The 19,942-nt window shown below is 38.2% G+C and overlaps 1 protein-coding gene across 1 annotated transcript; it reads right to left on the bottom strand.

The window, feature by feature from the left end:
* Nucleotides 1-284: 284 nt before the first annotated feature.
* On the bottom strand, nucleotides 285-6,425 carry LOC149263777 (uncharacterized). The gene is made up of 6 exons (XM_089426692.1): nucleotides 5,735-6,425; nucleotides 3,848-4,074; nucleotides 3,482-3,740; nucleotides 1,653-1,832; nucleotides 994-1,146; nucleotides 285-840 (listed from the first exon to the last, which is right to left on the bottom strand). Exons 1-6 carry the CDS (start codon nucleotides 5,783-5,785, stop codon nucleotides 676-678), a joined length of 1,035 nt encoding a protein of 344 aa, XP_089282818.1. The 5' UTR covers nucleotides 5,786-6,425; the 3' UTR covers nucleotides 285-675.
* Between the last annotated feature and the right edge of the window lie 13,517 nt (nucleotides 6,426-19,942).

The raw sequence follows: 19,942 nt of genomic DNA, 5'->3' as shown, positions 1-19,942 counted from the left end.
ACTAGGAAGCCGCTTTTCTTCTGTTTTCAGGGGAAAATCTAATGGAAGCTCAATCCATGACATATAACGCTGCATTTTCGGACGCTAACACATTGTCTGGTAGGTATGGATTTATTTCATCGTCATTAAAATTTAGTTTTTGATCAAAATTTGTGTATATTTTTTTATATCTTCGTATTTGTTGGGTTTTTATTAAATACTTGCTAGTTGCGACTATTTTGCATCGGGGAGATTTCTTCGAACCATGTCTACTATGGTAAGCAGTCAATTTTCTATAAGGAGAATTGAACGACTTTAATTTTTATTTCCATGTAAACTGGCATCAAAGACCTGCATATGTTGTTGATATATTTTTTTTCAACATATATCATTGTCCACTTGCCCCTTATGAAATTTTAACCTTTTACAAAGCCATGAATTTGCCAGTCAGCGGTCACCAATTTGGACTTGAACGACAATGTAACAGGCATATTCCCACGCCATGGTTGAGATATGCAAGTCTCAACCAAAACTCTCTTTTTCTATCAACACTGAGTACAATAAAAATTCCCCAGAGGAAAGGTAATAATTGGACCTTGAATATTCATGTTTCCGTGGATACCAGACACCAGCGTGGTATAGCAGTCAAATCTGCCCTTCTAGGCATTTCTATCACACATCAACTCTTCCTCCAAACTAAGAATCATGCAAAAACACTTCAAATTCCGTGCCTTTCAATCGATTATTAACTTCTTGCCAGTTATGGACATGCTCAGAAAGAGGTTTGGTGTGGATTTTCACATGCCTGCTTGTAAGTTCCCTTGGCTTCAGACCAAGAAATTTTAGGATCTCCATAGTTTTCTGTAGCAACAGAAGCAAAATTCAGTACACTTGAAATCACTGTCATACTGGACTAAATTTTGCACAGTTCCAGCATTATTTCAATGTTAAAATTCATGGCACAAGTTGATGCCTTTAGAAAATATCTGAGTACAGTACAGAATTTCACATTACCTTTGGCTTGCTTATTTCTTCATAATAAATTACAGTGTGGCGAGTGCTTTTGAAGAAGGAAAATGCATCATCAATTGTCTTTTGTATTTTATGCAAGTATGCAGGCAGAAAGGTCACGTTCACAACTGGCTTATATCTTGCTAAAATTTCTGCCTGCAGTGAGTAGCTCAGAGTTAAATCACTGCAGAATCATCATAAAACCCTCCTTGCAAGTAAAATTAAGTAAAAGGGTATGTGTCCTTAAGAAAATCTATTTAAATTTCTTGATCATACTTTACTGTATTCTCTCATTATTTTGCACATATAAAGTCATAGGTATGATTCAATAGGGCGCCAAGATGGGATACAGATCAAAGAAAACAAAGATTCATGAACAAGAATAGTATACTTTATCAGCCATCTCATAAAAAATTCACTGCCACAGCAGTGAAGAATTTTGAGGAAGCAGAGCATAAAAATTTCAAAATAAAAAAGAAATGATAAGGAAAAGAAGTTCAAAACCTTTAAAGTCTGTAATTGCTAATTTGGCAAGATCATTTTTAAACAGCATCGCATAGTGGAAGTTTGTACGGAAATTAGAGATATGAGGAAACTAATATACATGTACACAAGGAAAGAAGATATTATGAAAATATTTTAAAGAAACTTGCAACACTGACCTCAAATTTGGAATGCACATGTGCTCGGTGTGTGCCATTTATAAGCTTTGCTTCCTTGTCAAACACATTGGCTAGGATGGATACATATCTCCTCAAAATGTTACGCCTAAAAAGAAAGATTACTGAGACCCCCCTTTCTTTAAAGTATGCCAATGTTTCCCTATTATATTCCATGGCACCCTGCAATCATACACAAAATAGAAGATTATGTTTATGTTGAGTATAATCCCTTTCTCCTTCTCTGCTTAGTACATAGTCACATCAGTCGTAGAAAAACCGCACTTTGAAAAGGAACACTGAAAAAACGAGCATCCCAGATGAGGAGCAAACCACCATATCAACAATCAACGAATATCTGCCTAATTAAGGCTACTAGGCTCAATTTCATTTCTCTCAAGGCATAGAATTATATATTAATGCAATATTTTAATAAGTTGTGATGATATTAGAAAAACCTTAGGACAATCATTCCATTGCAAAGTCACACATATTACATTTGGACAGGGCTATTCAGCTGTTCTGCCTCTGACAGGACTCTAAACAGAAACTCATTCCAAAATTTTAAAGTCTGTTAATAAATATTAAATACAATGCATGTCCTAGGCTTCTATGTTTTTCCATGTGTTTGTCATTCTCCCCTTTGCTAGAAAGAAATCAAATAATGGTTTTAGTAAATTTCTTTGGCCACAAGACATGAACAATAAAGCTCGGGAATATAAATGATCTCTATCTAAATCTCACTCATTATACATGCTGCATGTGTAATATCTTCGACATGTATTGAAAATTGATCCTCAATTCTGCTTAGTTATGGCTCTAAATGGAATGACCATCTGCATCAATTTTCTTGTTATCAAGTGACAGCCTTGTGAACAGTTATTTGATGCAGCATTCCTTTTTCCCTCTAATGATCTAAAGGAGGTCTTTTTAGGAAGGTCTGGTTGACAGGTTGCCGAGACACAGATTTATACCAGCAAAGGAATGAATATAAAAAAGTAACACACTGGGATTTAAAATTAAACAGTGGGTCATAGGAAAAGGTTCTTATGCCATCAAACATGAATGAAGCATCTTATGGAAATTATTCATCTTCAAATAGATGGAGAGCAATTCTAATGGAAGGTAGAAGTTCTAGCTATAGATTATATTCGTGCAGCATACCTAAGCGAAGAACCCTAAGATAATACATGACTTCTAATTGCCCAATTGTTAGCATAGCATGATTTTCTGCTGACCCAGTTGTTAGCATAAAATGACTCCTTCGCTTCTGCTGGACTATTCTGTCCTCCTCACATACTGTCAATAAAACTCCCTTCTAAACATGTATAGTTTGATATTTAGCTTACTGTACATCCTACAGTCTGGCAAAGGGCCCTTGTATCAACTCCTAGAAATGAGATCCTTGTGTAAGCAACAATTTCTTAATAGATTTATAAAACAGAAATCATTCATGAATTTCAAACAGAAATCTAAAAGATTCAGCAAATTTATCCTATAAAAAGGCTGTAGAAATGGATACAACAATCCAACTCAAAATGGACAGCACTAAAGGAATCCTTGTTCTTATTTATTTTTTACACATATGCCACAGAAGAAAAAAATTCCCTACTCAAGTATATCTCTCTTTTTCTGGATTCTACTCAAATACAACATTAGAAAGCAGAGGAAAATCATAAAAATAGGTTAGTATAAGGATGCAAGGTGCAGTTCAGAAATAAAAAGACACCATGAACGTTCAATCGTAAGCCCATTGAGCTAGCAGTTGACAGCATGCTAAAAAAGGTAACTTGAAATTATCAAAAACTGGTTATAGCAATAAATCAGTTTACCTGATTAAGCATCCACTTGAATCCAATGGCTGTAGTGCAGTCTTTCTTAGAAGCACTACTATTCCAGTCAAGATTATATACTTTATCAAGAATCTGTCTGATGGAAGCAAAGTTTTCCCTCCTGGTCTCATTTGCAAATAGCTCTCCATGTGAACTGACGTTTGGATGGTTGTTAAGGAGGGTTTCAAACCATCCACTTCCCGATCTTTGCATAGACAATATTAGAAAATTGTGTACAGGAGTGCAAGAACATTCTTCTCTGGCAACCAGAAATACAAACAATAGCAAACCAACAATCAGACCTCACTAATGTCCCAAAAATAATTTAAGGGATTTAGGGAAGTTGTCTCATTGCCATTCCAGTACCTATTATAAGAACCTGGTTGAGGGTAATGAACAGGAAAACTGTGAGTATTTGGTTGCTGGCATTGTGTGTGATTTGTCGTGTTCTCCAAAGGGGAACCCTGTCTTGATTTACCAACAGCGATCCTCTGATCAACACCAAGAAAGCACATGAATATTCCACTAACCCCGAGCAGCAAAAGCATAAATAACTTCCATATCAGCGTCGCCTGTTTTTGCACATATTTTCCCTGCACATACAATTCAATTTGTCATGAAACAGTTCAAAACTCTCCTCCAAGCGTAAAAGTATTGAGGGAGGGGCATTGAAACAAGGACAAATTTAGATATTTGGATAAGGATTTCACATTCCTGTCTGTGTAGCTGAAAAGCTGAAAATTGTCTTGTGGGTCTGTGTTCAATGAAGGTGCAATTTAAACTAACTTGTTAATTATTAATTAATAATCCTGCAGGGTACACATCTGCCTAAAACAGTTCTCTCTCAAGTCTCTGTCTATGCGTGTCAGTAGGCAGTAAATTTCGATCTGCGCATATTCAATATTATCAATCCTCAGAGACTCCAGTAAATCAGATAAAAGCTCCCTCACAAAGTTTGAATTTGAAGCATAAATCCAAGTTCCAACCAGCAAAGAATGATTGAATGGAACTCTTTGTTTGGGTTCTCATAAGACATCTAGAAACCGAACAAGGATCTTTAAGGTGATAATTTAATTAGAAAATGAAAACCCCTATCAATCAAAAACAGGGCATGGATGTCCTAGCTCTAACTTCTTATGGAGAATCTGCAGATGGAACAAAGACCTTTAAGACAATAAAGAAACCATAAATTGAAAACAGCAGGACACATGATCAAAAAGCATGTTCCTCGTCGGCAGTCACTTCCACCTATATCTTCTGTTGAAAAGACAAGTGAAATGGCTCTCTCGGGTTGTAATCCCGCATGAACCAAAGTGAATCCTGACATGAAGGATAATCCATGTTTCAAGGAAAATATGAAAACATTCCCGCCTGCAACTTCCTGTGTTTTTTAATCAAAGTAAAGACTACAATGCAGTTAGCCTATAAAAGACCTCAGGCCAAATATTGTTGACATTAATTTTATCAGAAAAAAGGCTCTAACAAAATCAGGGGCTCTTCCTATATGCTTAAAGATAAATATCTCCGATTGTATGCAAGGAGACAGATCTTCTCATATTCACCTTTTAAAAAGTGCTATTTCCCCTAGCCTGCATCGACCCCAGTCCGAATTGCAAACACACACATTCTAGCCTTGTAACTTACCAATCAAGAATCTAATATAAATTAGATGCAATGCAGCTATTTTGCAATTGAAGTACATACAGGGCAACCAATCTATTCATAATCAAACAACCAGAACAGATGTCACCTTTGGGCAATCCTTGCTTGGTTCTAACAGAATAGACATCCTTTGGCTTTCAAATTGATGTATATCCCATCTGAGGATTTTAAACAAACAACTCAACACTGCACATATCTGGGCTCCTGAGAAAACATCATCTGCCGACAAACCTAAAAAAGGGGAATGTATACCCCAGTGCAACAGGAGTTCACTACCAGTCACAAATTCTACACACTCCCAATCATAGACTGCAGGTAATACCCATTAATTCGCCGAAAAAAACTACCAGGTAATCAAGATATCGCAGACAACGCCGCGAGTTAAGACACATACTAATACTCACTATGACAAAAAAACCTTCAAACGCTAAGTATGAGAAAACGCCGATGAGTCAGCTGCAGAAACCAATATTTCCAACACTAACTGCTCGTGGGCATATCAGAATCAGAACAATAAGACATTATGTCAATCTAGCTAAAAACCCCCATAAACCCCAAATTCCAGCATTGTAACTAACGAATTCAGCTTACCGAGAAAACCTTCGGGCATTTCAATGGCAGATCGAACTCCTCATCTCCCATCTCCCATAGAATCCTACTGAGGAGCCCGCATTATGAATTGCAAGGCCAGCTAGTTCTCCTTCACCTGGAGAATATATTCATCATCTAATGCTGCGTTAAAACTCCGAGTCAACTGAATCTGACGAAACCCGGCCCGGGATTTCCGAGAAAGCTCGCAAAACGTCGAATCCCGATTCCCACAGATAATTATACGTCAGCAGCCTGGGACCTCTCTTATGAACGACGTGTGCGACCCGCACACTGAGTTAGCCTCGCCCAATTCACGAGCCTCCTGTTCTGATCTTCAATTAAAAAAGAAAAAAGGGTCGATGTAGATTAAATGCCTGTGCAGACGGGCATGTGATTCGATCCGGCGACCGGATCAAAAAAACCCCTTCTGCACAGAGAAATGCAGTTTCGTTTCGGTTTCTTGATATGGGCAGCATTGCTTCCAGTGAATTATCGATCTCTATTTCTTCCCGGAGTTATGATTGATTCATCAATTCGAGAATGAGCGCGTCCGTCGGGTTCAACGTCGGATCGTTGACGATGTCTCTGTTGATGTATTCAATTTCATTAATGAAAGTTTATGGAAATTCACAATGGTCTCTGCGCAACATGTGGCGTGCCATTGGTTGTGAGAATCGGCGACTGTGTCGGTAGATTTATGTTTTAGGTAGAATTTAGAATAGAGATATGTAAGAAATTAGGATATTCCAATATTTTCTGATTGTACGACATATACACACATAATTGATGGTGCCATTACAAAGATATTGAGATATACACATTGTCTATCTGTCGCATGTTCTCCAACCATACAAGTTTATTAAAAAACTAAAAGCGATAATAAAGACATTTTTAGTTTCAATAAATTATAGCAATTTTAAATCAAAATTTAATCAATAAAAAACATTTAAATATCCTTTATTCCACACTGTTAAAAAACATGATAATCTGAAAAACATATTTTATATATATATATATATATATATATTGCACGCGCAAAACTCGATCTATATATAGTATTTTGCACCCACAAAGCTCGATCAAAGCCCATATTTAATGGTTTTTTGGCATAATACCCCAAGCTTCAATTTAATACAATTTTGCATCATACTAAATTTGGAAAGAAAAGTTGTGTGGGGGGGGGGGAGGGGGGCCATGGGTTGGTTGGGTGTGTTATCTTTTTGGAATTTGGATTTGCATTTTCATTTTTTAAATCAAATCTCTCCGCGTTATGTGTGCCCTCCCTTCTCACCTTGGGTTTGGTTAGGTTATCAGAGTTTGGGCTGAAGACGTGCAGTACAAGGCACACCAACTTGACATGCATATTTGATTGGTTAGTTACATGGTGTGGTCATTGACCTTGGGGTTGGAAGAATTTGCTTTTCTTCAAAGCAAAGGGAGCAAAGTGTCATTTTCATGAGCAAAGGTTATGTCATATTTTAAGAATAATTTGTGGTTATTCAACCAACATTAGTTAAGAGAAATTGAATGATGACACTTAAAAGAAGGATTAAAAGATGTTTATGTTTTCTTTTAATAAACTCATACTGACACAAACTATGAAAGGGTATCATAAGTATTGAATGATGATACTTAAAGAAGGGTGCAAAGGTATTTATATTTTTGATTATTCGCATACTATAGTATGAAAAGGTATCATGAGTATTGAATGATGCCACTTGAGAGGGTATATATATGTGAGAGCTCCTTATATATGTGTCGAGAAATGTTATTATATTATATATAAAGAGTTATATGTGTGAGAGAAATGTTATTATATAGAGAGAGTAATAGCGGTAAACATATATGAAATGTTATGATATTTATAAATATAATATTATAGTTAATTTTTTAAAATGAGAAGTATTATATAGTTTTATAGGTGAGATTAAAGTTAAATGTTTTTTAAAAAGAAATTAAAGTTAAATGCTATTAAAAAGTATATGATTTTATTAGAAATAGTTTTAATCATAGTTATAAGGAATATTTGTGTTTTTTAAATATTGTTTAGGTTAAAATCATCCTGTGATCTTGGATGAAGGAATCAAATTTCTTTCAATTAGTTAAGAGTGTATTTTCTAGAGACATAATGAAATGGGCTAATGGCTCAAAACCTAAAAGCATTTCACAAATTGAAAGCTTTCCCATACAAACCACTAGCAAGTTATTTCAAGTGGCATGGTTTTCCTTGAATAACTATGTTGAAACTGTGAATAACATCTAGTGAAAGTTGTCCTCGATATCAATTGAAAATTGAGTTATCAAATCATATCCTGTGATAGTTGTCCTCAGTGTCAATTGATAATTTTTTTTTTTAAATATGTCTAAAATCTATTACTGTAACAAAATGATACAAGGAGGCTCTAGCCTCTATAGTTCTTAGCCAAGGTTCATGGCATATTGCAATAAAAAAAAAATGAAGACTGCCCAGAAGAGGGAAACCAGTCCAATCCAAAATAGATTTGCTGCCCTTGACGGGAAACCAGCATGTGAACATAGAGCAATATTCTATTGAAATCAGTTTCAAAACTAACTATTTTGCTCAAAAATAAACCTATAGGACCGGGTGCCAGGAACCTTAAACTTGAAGATGCGTGTTGGTTTAGTTGTCATTTGGTGCTGATGGGTGTTCTTCAAGAATTAGACACTTGTAGGCATCAAGGTCATCCTCGTCTTTCGGCAGTTCACCCGTGTCTTCCTTCGCCAGAGTTTCTCGATTCTGCTCTGCTGCAGAAGGCTCGCCCTAAGCAATATCATTCTTCTCCGTTGCGCGAGTGGGACATCCTTCAGCGATGGTCGGCTCCTCCTGAAACGTGATTGTAATGGTGGCCTTGATAAGAGGTCGATCCAGAGAGCATTGGTATGTGAATTGAGTTGTATGGTTGGAGTGCTGAGAGCTGGAAGGGAGAGTAGTAGCTAATGGACAGGTTTGCGAAGGCTGGGAGCGAACAGCGCGAGGGTGACCTCTGCCACTGCGTGTATCAGGATAATGAGATGAGAAGTAATTTGACGAGGGGGAGGAGGAGTCAGAGACCGTTGAGGGCGCAGAATGGAGCATTCTGCCTCTGTTGCTGCCCCTCCTGCTATGCATTCGTTGGCGCAGTTGAGGCATAATGGCATAGGGAGAAAGGGACTGAATGTGAGAAGTAGGCATTGAGTGGAAATCAGAGGCAGAAGGCTCAAAAGGCTCAGAAGCGAGGGTCAGGTTGCATACCAGGCTCTGTGAGTAGTGGTTGCCCTTTCTGAATTCTATACAGCAGAGAATATTGCATCGCCTGCCTGTTGTCATGTGGGTGCTTGGCTCCACGACAGCTAGGGGGCACTTGCAATTCAGAGGTAGAGGAGCAGAAACAGACGAGGATGTGGGCCGAATAGCACCTAAGGTCTCCATGATGCAGAGCCGAGGCGGGATGGCACTGCTAAGTTGGTTTGAGTGCCGCATTGAATGGCATTTATGAATGTTGTGAGACAGTTTTATTACATTGTGTGTGAGCTTACGGGTGGCCATGTGGCTATGCCACTTGCCGACCCTTTTCTCTGCCATCATATCATCCCTTGTGAATACCCGCATCCGAGAAGTGTCAATTGATAATTGAGTTGTGATAGATTTTGTAATATATATATAAGGTAGTTGGGAGGAATATTATTATCCTCCCTACCCATGCTTAATTACCACAAGTGACATTTTGAGTTCATATCAAGTATATCTTATTGTAATGAATTTTAGCCTTATTGTTAACGGCCTTTTATTTTGAAGATTATAAGCTTGACCTTGGGCAACATTCTTGAAATGTGGTGAAGTATTTGGAGGTTTTCCCCAAGCTTTGTAATATATATATATATATATATATATATAGAGAGAGAGAGAGAGAGAGAGATTTATTTGAAGGGTAAAGATGAGAAGATGATCTAAAATATAGAACATAGTCTAAATATATATACAATAAAATGCATATGTTTAATAAAAATAGATATAAAACTTTCCTCAAAGGCTACATCTACTCTTGTGCATGAGTTTTAGATTTAGATACCATATTTTCAACCAATGGTTCATGGATTAATAGAAAAGGTACACATGACAAGAGTTTAGTTTCTTGAGCCATCATGCTCAAAAATTTTGGTACCATCCCACTCATCGTTTGAGTGATATTATAGGTGGTGACAATTATACACTAGCTTAGGAGGATGGAAAACTCCTAGTTTGGTTTCCTTAGGCACTTATACCTAGCAAGCACATCCTCTACTAAGAAAACAAAATGTGGGGTAGATATTTGTTGGTAAGTCAAAACTTCTTTGTTTCTCCATCTAATTGATCTCAATATTGACAAGTCACCTCCACACACCTTCTAAGTGGATGCTCTAGATCTTTCCAAGAGAGAGAATACAAAGGACAATTGGATCCAAATTTGCATAGCCTATATCAAGTCCAAGGGATGAAAGCCAATATAATCACTTTCCTTAAAGCATCATCACTACTCTAGTTTATATATTCACATTAAGATGGACTCATCAAACCCCTTAAATACACTAAAATATAGTTGCCTTGTCATTTAAGAGTTATTTTTGCACAACGCAGAGTTTGTTCTCATTTCCTTTACATTGGGACAACTATATTCCTTGGAAGCACCATATTTATCACACTTTCTTTTTTAGTGCCTGAGATCAAGGAGTGTTTTGATTAAATGCTCCCCTATTACAATGTCAAAGGTGTAACACCCTCCTCCCACATCTACCCAAGCAACTGGCTATCTAGGGTAAACATCTGACGAGAGGTCACTATGATATGATTCAACCTCCTAAGTCACATTAAGGAAGTGTAACCAATGGAAACACACCATGCAGACATTAATCATCAACTACGGGACCCTTAGGAACCAATCCAATACTTTAGACAACTTACCTTGGGGTCCCACTAAGCTTTTGGACAATTTAAGGCTCGGTTTCTCCCATGCTATAGGCATGAGTGCGACCAACAACTTAAAGTCGCTCTCACAGGCTTGCCTGCCAGTGACCAGAGACCAAAGCTATTAGTGTTATGCCAACGACTTCGGGATTTGAGCCACTTTTTCAAGCCCAGAGCCCAAGTCACTACCCAAAACTGAACCATCTCTTCATATTAGTAAATTAAAATGGAAATGACAGTACTAAAGAAAATACTTGTTCAAGACCTTGGCTGGACCCCTACTGGCCATGATAGGCATTTCGTCAAACATATTATAGATGTGTAATCTAAAGGTGTAATTAACTATTCTAAGCATAGGGCTCTCATACTTAGCTGAGAATCACTAAGAACCATTTATGCCTCAACACATCAACTGCCATTCCATCCATTATGGCATAGATACATTGATCATTTAGTTATGAGTAAAAACATGATGAGAGCCACACATGGATGTTGTCATAAAATACATACATAACCAGCATAATAGCAGCGTAAATACTCACAAATGTACAACCATATAGACCACATATAATCCATCAACATGCTCATAGAAATACGAGGAGAAAAAAGCTTTCATTAATGATGCAAAATCCAAACCCGGGATGGGACTTCCACATTCCACCCAACCATAGAATGGTTGAGCCAAATCTCTCTTCAGCCATTCACCCATGTACCATATTCCAAGCATGAATGTGGGATCTCATAGAACACATCAATAAAAAACCATCCAGGGCTTCCAGAGGCCATCCACCTCAACCCATCAAATAGTGATTCAACCTCGCGATCGGAAATCACAAAACCATCATCAAATCGGTCTCTATCCTAACCATCCAGGGCTCCAAAGCATTTTTCCAACCTAGCTACAGGACTAGTAACTCAACCCACAACTTTTACCGGGTTCCAGAGCATTTGTCCAACCAAGGCTACGGGACTAGTAACTCAACCCACCAAGGGCTCTAGAGCATTTGTCCAACCCAGGCTACAGGACTAGTAACTCAACCCAAATTGTGCCAGGGCTCCGAGTGTTTGTCCAACCAAGGTTACAGGACTAGTAACTCAACCCAAGCTAAGGAAACATGAGAACCAACCAAAAACACAATAATGAAAATAAACCCACAATCACCATGGCTATCCAGGAAATGACATGACTAGGCAATCCACTGTCAATTTCAACCATCCTCCATGCCAATACCATATCACAACCAAAAATGCATATGCATATGTCATGCATGCCAAAACTAATGAAGGAAACATACATGCAACTCGGTACGTGCAAGCAAATCTACTGTAGTTGTTGACCCTTATGCCTTCTTGCACTTTCCTACTCTTCCTTTTCCTTCTTTCTCCAAGAATCCAAGTATGTCACACGCTCCAAGAGTGCTCCAAGAAAACTCTAAGTCTCCAAGCGTATGAGAGAGAGAGAGGATAATGAGAGAGCTCCAAAACTAAACTAACAAAAAGGTTACCAACTGATCCTTAGAATCCTTTTTATGAATGAGGCCTCTATTTTCTTCATTTTCCATTATTTTCCCTCATTTTCCTTCTCACATGAAATCTGCTACCTTTCACCTCCCTTTTCTCCTAATTTCCATTATTTTCATAAATAAATGTGCCAAAAATGTCATTTTTTCTTTCCAAAGCCTTAGCCATTGCCTTTGTTAATTTCCTTAGCCATAACTAATCACAAGTGATCCCCATCACTAGGGTTTTGCCCAACATTCATCTTGGAATAATTTCCCATCATCCGTGGTTATTATTTTTAACTTTATTACATGGAATTTTCACCAAGGCTATTAAATAACCCTCCCCCTTAGGGGACATCGTCCTCGATGTCCAATCACACATATACCTCAACAACTTGTTGAAAGAAGCTTTATTGCTCATGGATATTTATAACACAGTTTGACACAATATTTACAATGAAAGATCTTCTCAAAACAAAATAGCATGAAAACATACGCATATTGGAGCTTCATAACACAACGCATTACGGTATTTACAATGATCATCTTGCTGAGTGCCAATCCACATGAAATCATAACATCATGATTACACAACCACATGATAGTATAGTAACATGACAACATAATCATAATAACATGACACCCATACTGCATAGTGGAGTTTTATAACATAGCTCATGGCGGTATTTACATCCATATACATGTGGACATATAGCAACATTATCAACAATATATACCAAATCATATACCAAAGTAGATATCAAAACATCATATAGCATATACCAAACAATCATAAAGCATATATGAACCACCATAAAGCATATATCAACCACCATACAGCACATATCAAACCACTATAAAGCATATACGAAACCACCATAAAGCATATACCAAGCCACCATATCGAAGTTGCTTTGCCTCAATCAACAAACAAGGAAGGATACAAAGATCACATCTGATCCACCATCTCCCATGTAGCTTCATTGGGCCCAAAGTGCTTCCATTACACTTTAACTTGCTCGATTGATTAGTTCTGGAACATGGGCACTTTTTTCTACAATATACACTGAGGATCCTGCTGAAATTCTCCATCTGGTTCCACCTGCAATACAGAGTAATCAATCACATGATCAACATACTTAACATACTTCTTAAACAAAGATACATGGAAAACATAATGGAATTTCACTATCGGGGGCAGTGCCAGTCGATATGCTATTGGCCCAATCCTCTCAATGATATTGAAGGGTCCACAAAATTGTGGTGCCAGCTTAGCACATGATCCAATCCGCAAGGAGCTCTTCTTTGGTTTAATGCGCAAATACACCTGTTCCCCAACCTAGAACTCCTTGAACAACCTGTTCCTATTTTCATAGATCTTCTGCCTATCTTGTGTTGCCTTTAGATTCCTCTTTATAACTTGAATTTCTTATTCCATATCTACCAACATATCTGGTCCAATCAACACCCTGCTAACCGGATCACTCCAACTTATGGGAGTGTTACAACTCTGCCCATACAATTCCACAAAAGGACTCATCCTCAATGACTCCTGATAACCATTGTTGTATGAGAACTCTGCCAAAGGGAGATACCCTTCCCACTTCCTCTGCTAATGCATCACATTCATCCTCAACATGTCCTCCAATATCTTGTTGACCCTCTCTGTCTGTCCATCTGTCTGCAGATGATAAGCCGTGTTGAAGGCCAACTCAGCGACCAAACCTACAAATAAATCCTTCCAAAACTTGGAAGTGAACTTAGCATCCTTGTCTTGCACAATCTTATTTGGAACACCATTCAATCTGACCACATCTCTAATGAATAATTCTACTACATCATTAGTTGAGAATGTAAACTTAACCGAAATGAATGTAAAATAAACCAGAATGAATGTAAACTTAACCGGAATGAAGTGTGCAACATTTGTCAATCTATCCACAATGACCATAATAGAATCATGTTGTCTCATTGTCTTTGGCAAACCTGTGATGAAGTCCATGGAAATGACCCCCCATTTCCACTTTGGAATAGCGATCGGCTGTAGCAGTCCACCTGGATGCTTACATTTTTCTTTCACTTGTTGGAAATCTAGCCACGAAATCTGCTACATCTCTCTTCAGATTCTACCAATAATAAATTTTATTCACTGCAGTTAATGTCTTTTGATAACCTGGGTGAATTAATTAAGGTTTCACATGAAACTCCCTCAAGATCACCTTCTTTAGCTCACTGTTATCCGGTACATATACCCTATCTCGGAACCTGACCAACCCATTTGTTGTAAGACAATAATCCATACCATGTGCACCAGCACCTGTACTTGTACCTATTCTGCCACATGTACCTGTACCACTACCTGTACATGTACCTACACCTGTACCTATACCACTATCATACATGTACCTATACCTGTACCAGCATCCTACTTCAACCTATGCACAATCTTCATATATTTGACATCCTGCTAACCTGCCTGCAAGATCCTATCATGTAAGTTCGTCCCATAGGAGCTCATAGATGCCAAGTGATTTACCTATACCCGTCTGCACAGAGCATCTACCACTCTGTTCTCTTTACCTTTGATGTATCTAATATCGAAGTCAAACTCATTGATCGTGGCCAACCATCTAGCCTGCCTCGCGTTCAAACTCGGCTGGTCAAACAAATACCTCAACCCAATGTGATCATTCATAAGTACAAACTCCTACCAAGAAGATAGTGTCTCCACATATTCAATGCATGTATGATCATTGCTAACTCTAAGTCATGTGTCAGGTAGTTCTGCTCATGCTCTTTTAGTTTCCAAGACTCATATCATACCACTTGTCCATCTCGCATAAGGACTCCACCAAGCCCTCTCTTGCAAGCATTTGTGCATACCACAAACTCTTTGTATGGATCTACAATCTGTAGTACCAGTGCATGTGTTAACAATTGCTTAAGTTTTTCAAAGCTAGCCTCACACTCCTCTGTCCATTCATTTTTTTTACCTTTCCTTTGCAATGATGTAATAGGATAAGAAATCTACGAGAAGTTCTTGATCAACCTCTTGTAATAACTTGTCAAAACCATGAAAGATGTCACCTCATCCACACTCTTAGGAGCTACCCACTACATGATTGCTCTTATCGTCTCTGGATCAATTGCAATGCCTTCCTTGGAGACAACATGTCCCAAGTAGTGTACCTTACTATGAAAGAAACTACACTTGTTAAGCTTAGCATACAATGGATGCTCTCTCAACAACCTCAACACTGCTGCTAAATGCTCGACATGTTCTTCCTCATTTTTAGAATATACCAGTATATCATCAACGAACACAATAACAAACTTATCCAAATATGGACGCATCACACTATTGATCAAGCACATGAATGTAGCTGGAGCATTAGTTAAGCCAAATGAAAAAACAACAAACTCATAATTCCCATACCTGGTCCTGAACGCAATCTTGTAAATGTCCTCCTCTTTGATGCATACCTGATAGTATCTAGATCTCAAGCTGATCTTCAAGAACATTGCTACTCCCTTCAACTGATAGAACAAGTCATTAATCCTCAACAAAGGGTACTTGTTCTTGATAGTCACTTTGTTAAACTGACTGTAATCAATGCATAATCTAAGAGTACCATATTTCTTTCTCACAAACAAGATCAGTGCGCCCCAAGGTGGTACGCTTGGCCTGATGTATCCCTTGTCCAACATTTCCTTCATCTGGAATTTTAACTCAACCAACTCAGGTGTGCTCATCCTTTAAGGTGCTTTTGATGTTGGAGTTTCCCCTGACACTAACTCAATAGAAACGTATACCTCCCTGTGAGGTGGAAATTCTGTAATGTCCTCAGGAAATACATCCTTGAATTGTTGTAAAATTGGGTACCTTCTCAACACATCTATATCCTCAACTTCCTTACCCTTATCACTAGAAATGTGCACTGCAAATAGCTTATACCCTTTTCTGCAACTACGCTTTGCTTGCATAGTTGTCACCATCCTAACTAATGTAACTTTATTCTTACCCTGTAGGACTCTTGGTTCCCCATTGTCATCAACACACTCAATGGATTTATCATAACAATCCACCTTGGTTCTACGAAGATATAATGAATCCATGCCCAACAACATAATGTACGAACCCAATGGTAATACATTCAAATGTGTTGCGGTAGGCATACCATTCAAGTCAAATGCACAAGCTCTTACCCAATGATGAACATGTTTCTTCGTACCTATAGCCAACTGCACTAACCATGACTTTGCATGCAATTCCTTACTCAAACCACACTTATCCACCAAGTCAGGACTAACATAGCTATAATTAGACCCAGGATCAATCAAAATATAAATAACTTGATCACAAAGCTTACCATCCATTTCAATGATAAATGCTTGATGCTCTGTTTGTTTGTTATTTAATGCTACATATATACATGGAATACTCTGACCAACATCTCCAACAGTTTGTGCCTCATGTGCACTGTGTATATTATGTCTACCACTCTTGTACTATGGAAAATCCCTCCTGCAATGCTCTACTCCACAGGTCCAACATTGCAGGGGCTCCCTATTATGCTCCTCAAATTTGTGCCCCTGTCCTCTATTTAATGCATTGAACCTCTTAAGTGGTGCAACATTCTCCTGGTTACTCGAATCTTGTGGTCTTACTCGCTTCTTGTCCCATTTTCATTTGTTCTTGCATTACCTCTCTAATCTGGCTTTATCTGAGCAATTCGGTGCTTTGATTGTTCATAGCTATGCTTCAGTTTTCGAATGGCCTCCTCTAATGATCTAGGTTCTTCGAACACAATCTTGTCTTTGAATGCAACTGGTAGCCCACTAAAAAATATTTGAATCTCAGCCTTCTCCTCCTTGAGGTAAGGCACATACCTCAACAACTCCAAGAATCTGCTAGTGTACTCATCGTCAGTCATGGATCCCATCTTTAGCTCATAAAATTATTCTGCACTGCCATCAAAGTATCTTTCCGATAAATACTTCTTCTTGAATAACCACTCAAACTCACTCCAAGAAAAATATTCCTCATTTATATCTCTGACATTCTTCATTTCTTCCCACCAGATGTTTGCCTTTCCTTTGAGACTAAATTTAGTCACTTTATCTTTCATTTTCTCTGAATATTCATGCAATTTGAAGAACTTCTTCATGGCTAGCAACCATGCCTCTACAACTTATAATTTTTTAACCTCTCCATCAAAACTAGGTGGCTTTGCTTTCTTAAACTCGTCTAACAAATACCCCTTTATCACTCCTCCTATAAGGACGATACCGATGAAAATCAAAGTGCTTATTTGAGAGAACTAGATTCATACCTGTGTCTATCCTTTATCCTATCTGGAGTGTCCAAAAATCTACCATCTCTAGTTGTGTCATCTCTATCTAATCGGTGACCACCATGTGATCTACTACCATATGCCCCATTAGTTTTATCCTCCTTCTCATGGCTGATCCGAAGTGGTCCCTATCACTGCAAATCTAACAAGCTCTGAAGTATGATTGTATTTACCTCTACTAAATTTTCCTGTGTCTGTATGATTTTGTCATTATCTGCCTTACAAATCCTTATTTCTTCCTTTAAACTTCTCAATATCATTGCCAAGTTGGAAGAGTTCCCAACACCATACTTCTCTTCTGATTCATAGGGAGAGTCTTTGTAGTCAACCATCTTGATATCCATTTGATATCTCTTCCTGCAAGTTATATCATGTCAGATAAACCAAATCACAATAAACCAACGTACCTTAGTATAGTTTGGGGAGGATACCTCTTCATCAAGATCAACAAATCAACATGACACATGTATAACATAATCATGAAAACATATAGAAACATAAAACATAAGCATACGACCATGCAACCATCATTCTAGCTAAGGTCTAGTCATCAATGCATGACCTCAACAACAACACACACCATGACCTCATGCATGACAACCACCATCATTACATCAATATACACTTGGCCACATGCAAACATGAACATGCATAAGTGATGCATAACCATCCACACATATACATAAATACATTTAACCAATCATGAACGAACAATATTTGAAGTCAACCTACAAGAATGATACACGCAACCAAGCATACAAGAATGTAATGAAACATGCAAGAATGTAACCAAGCATACTACAACAATACATGTAAGCAACATAAATCGACATGTAACCAACCATACACTCACAGTGATGCATTCCACAATAGCACCTCAATTTTCACATGACGACATCACTACAACCATGAATAACATCATGCAAATGCAATAAGCACATGGAATGCAAGGGTGAGAGATACACATGCAACTTACATGCGTGCATGGCCAACACATATTTATTCCGGTCTGAGGGGTGAATCGTGCTCTAATACCACTCTGTAACACCCTCCTCCTACACTATACCCAAGCAACCAGCCAGTCAAGGTAAACATGCAATGAGAGGCCACTATAATATGATTCAACCTCCTAAGTCACATTAAGGAAGTGGAACCAATGGAAACACACCATACAAACATTAATCATTAGCTATAAGACCCTCAAGAACAAATCCAATACTTTAGACAACTTGCCTTGGGGTGCCACTGAGCTTTTGGACAATTTAAGGCTTAGTCGATCCCATGCTATAGGCATGAGTGTGACCAACAACTCAAAGTCACTCTCATGGTCTTGCCTTCCAATGACCATAGGCCAAAACTGTCAGTGTTATGCCAACGACTCCGAGATTTGAGCCACTTTTTCAGGCCTAGAGCCTAGGTCACTGCCCATAATTGAACCATCTCTTCATATTAGTAAAATAACATGGAAATGATAGTGCTAAAGCAAATATTGGTTCAAAACCTTAACTGGACCCCTACTAGCCATGACAAGAATTTCGTGAAACATATTGCAGATGTGTAATCTACAGGTGTAATTAACAATTCTAAGCATAGGGGTCTCATACTTAGCTAAGAATCGCTAAGAACCATTGATGCCTCAACACATCAACTGCCATTCCATCCATTAGGGCATAGATACATTGATCATTCAATTACAAGTAAAAAAATGATGAGAGCCACACATGGCTATTATCATAAAATACATACATAACCAACATAATATCAACATAAATACTCATGAAAGTACAACCATATAGACCACATATAATCCATCAAAACACTCATATAAATACAAGGAGAAATAACCCTTCATTAATGATGCAAAATCCAAACCCTAGATGGGACTTCCACATTCCACCCGAATGTAGAATGGTTGAGCTAAATATCTCTTCAGCCATTCACCCTCGTAGCATATTCCAACCATGAATGTGGGATCTCATAGAACACATCAATCAAAAACCATCTAGGGCTTCCAGAGGCCATCCACCTCAACCCATCAAACAGTGATTCCACCTCGCGATTGGACATCACAAACCCATCATCAGATCGGTCTCTATCTTGGCCATCCAGGGCTCTAGAGAATTTGTCCAACCCAACTATGGGACTAGTAACTCAATCCACAACTTTTACCAGGCTCCAGAGTGTTTGTCCAACCAAGGCTGTGGGACTAGTAACTTAACCAACCAAGGGCTCCAGATCGTTTGTCCAACCTAGGCTACGAGACTAGTAACTCAACCCAAGTTGTTCAAGGGCTCTAGAGCATTTGTCCAACCAAGGCTATGTGACTAGTAACTAAACCCAATCTAATGAAACATGAGAACCAACCAAAAAAACAACATTGAAAATAAACCCAAAATCACCATGGTTATCC

The sequence above is a fragment of the Pinus tabuliformis genome, chromosome 6 (assembly GCF_031772625.1).
Source record: "Pinus tabuliformis cultivar Carrire ecotype Pingquan chromosome 6, CPIR1, whole genome shotgun sequence".
NCBI classification, from domain to species: domain Eukaryota; kingdom Viridiplantae; phylum Streptophyta; class Pinopsida; order Pinales; family Pinaceae; genus Pinus; species Pinus tabuliformis.
The sequence above is the reverse complement of the archived record's forward strand: the minus strand, read 5'-3'. Positions and strand labels throughout refer to the sequence as shown.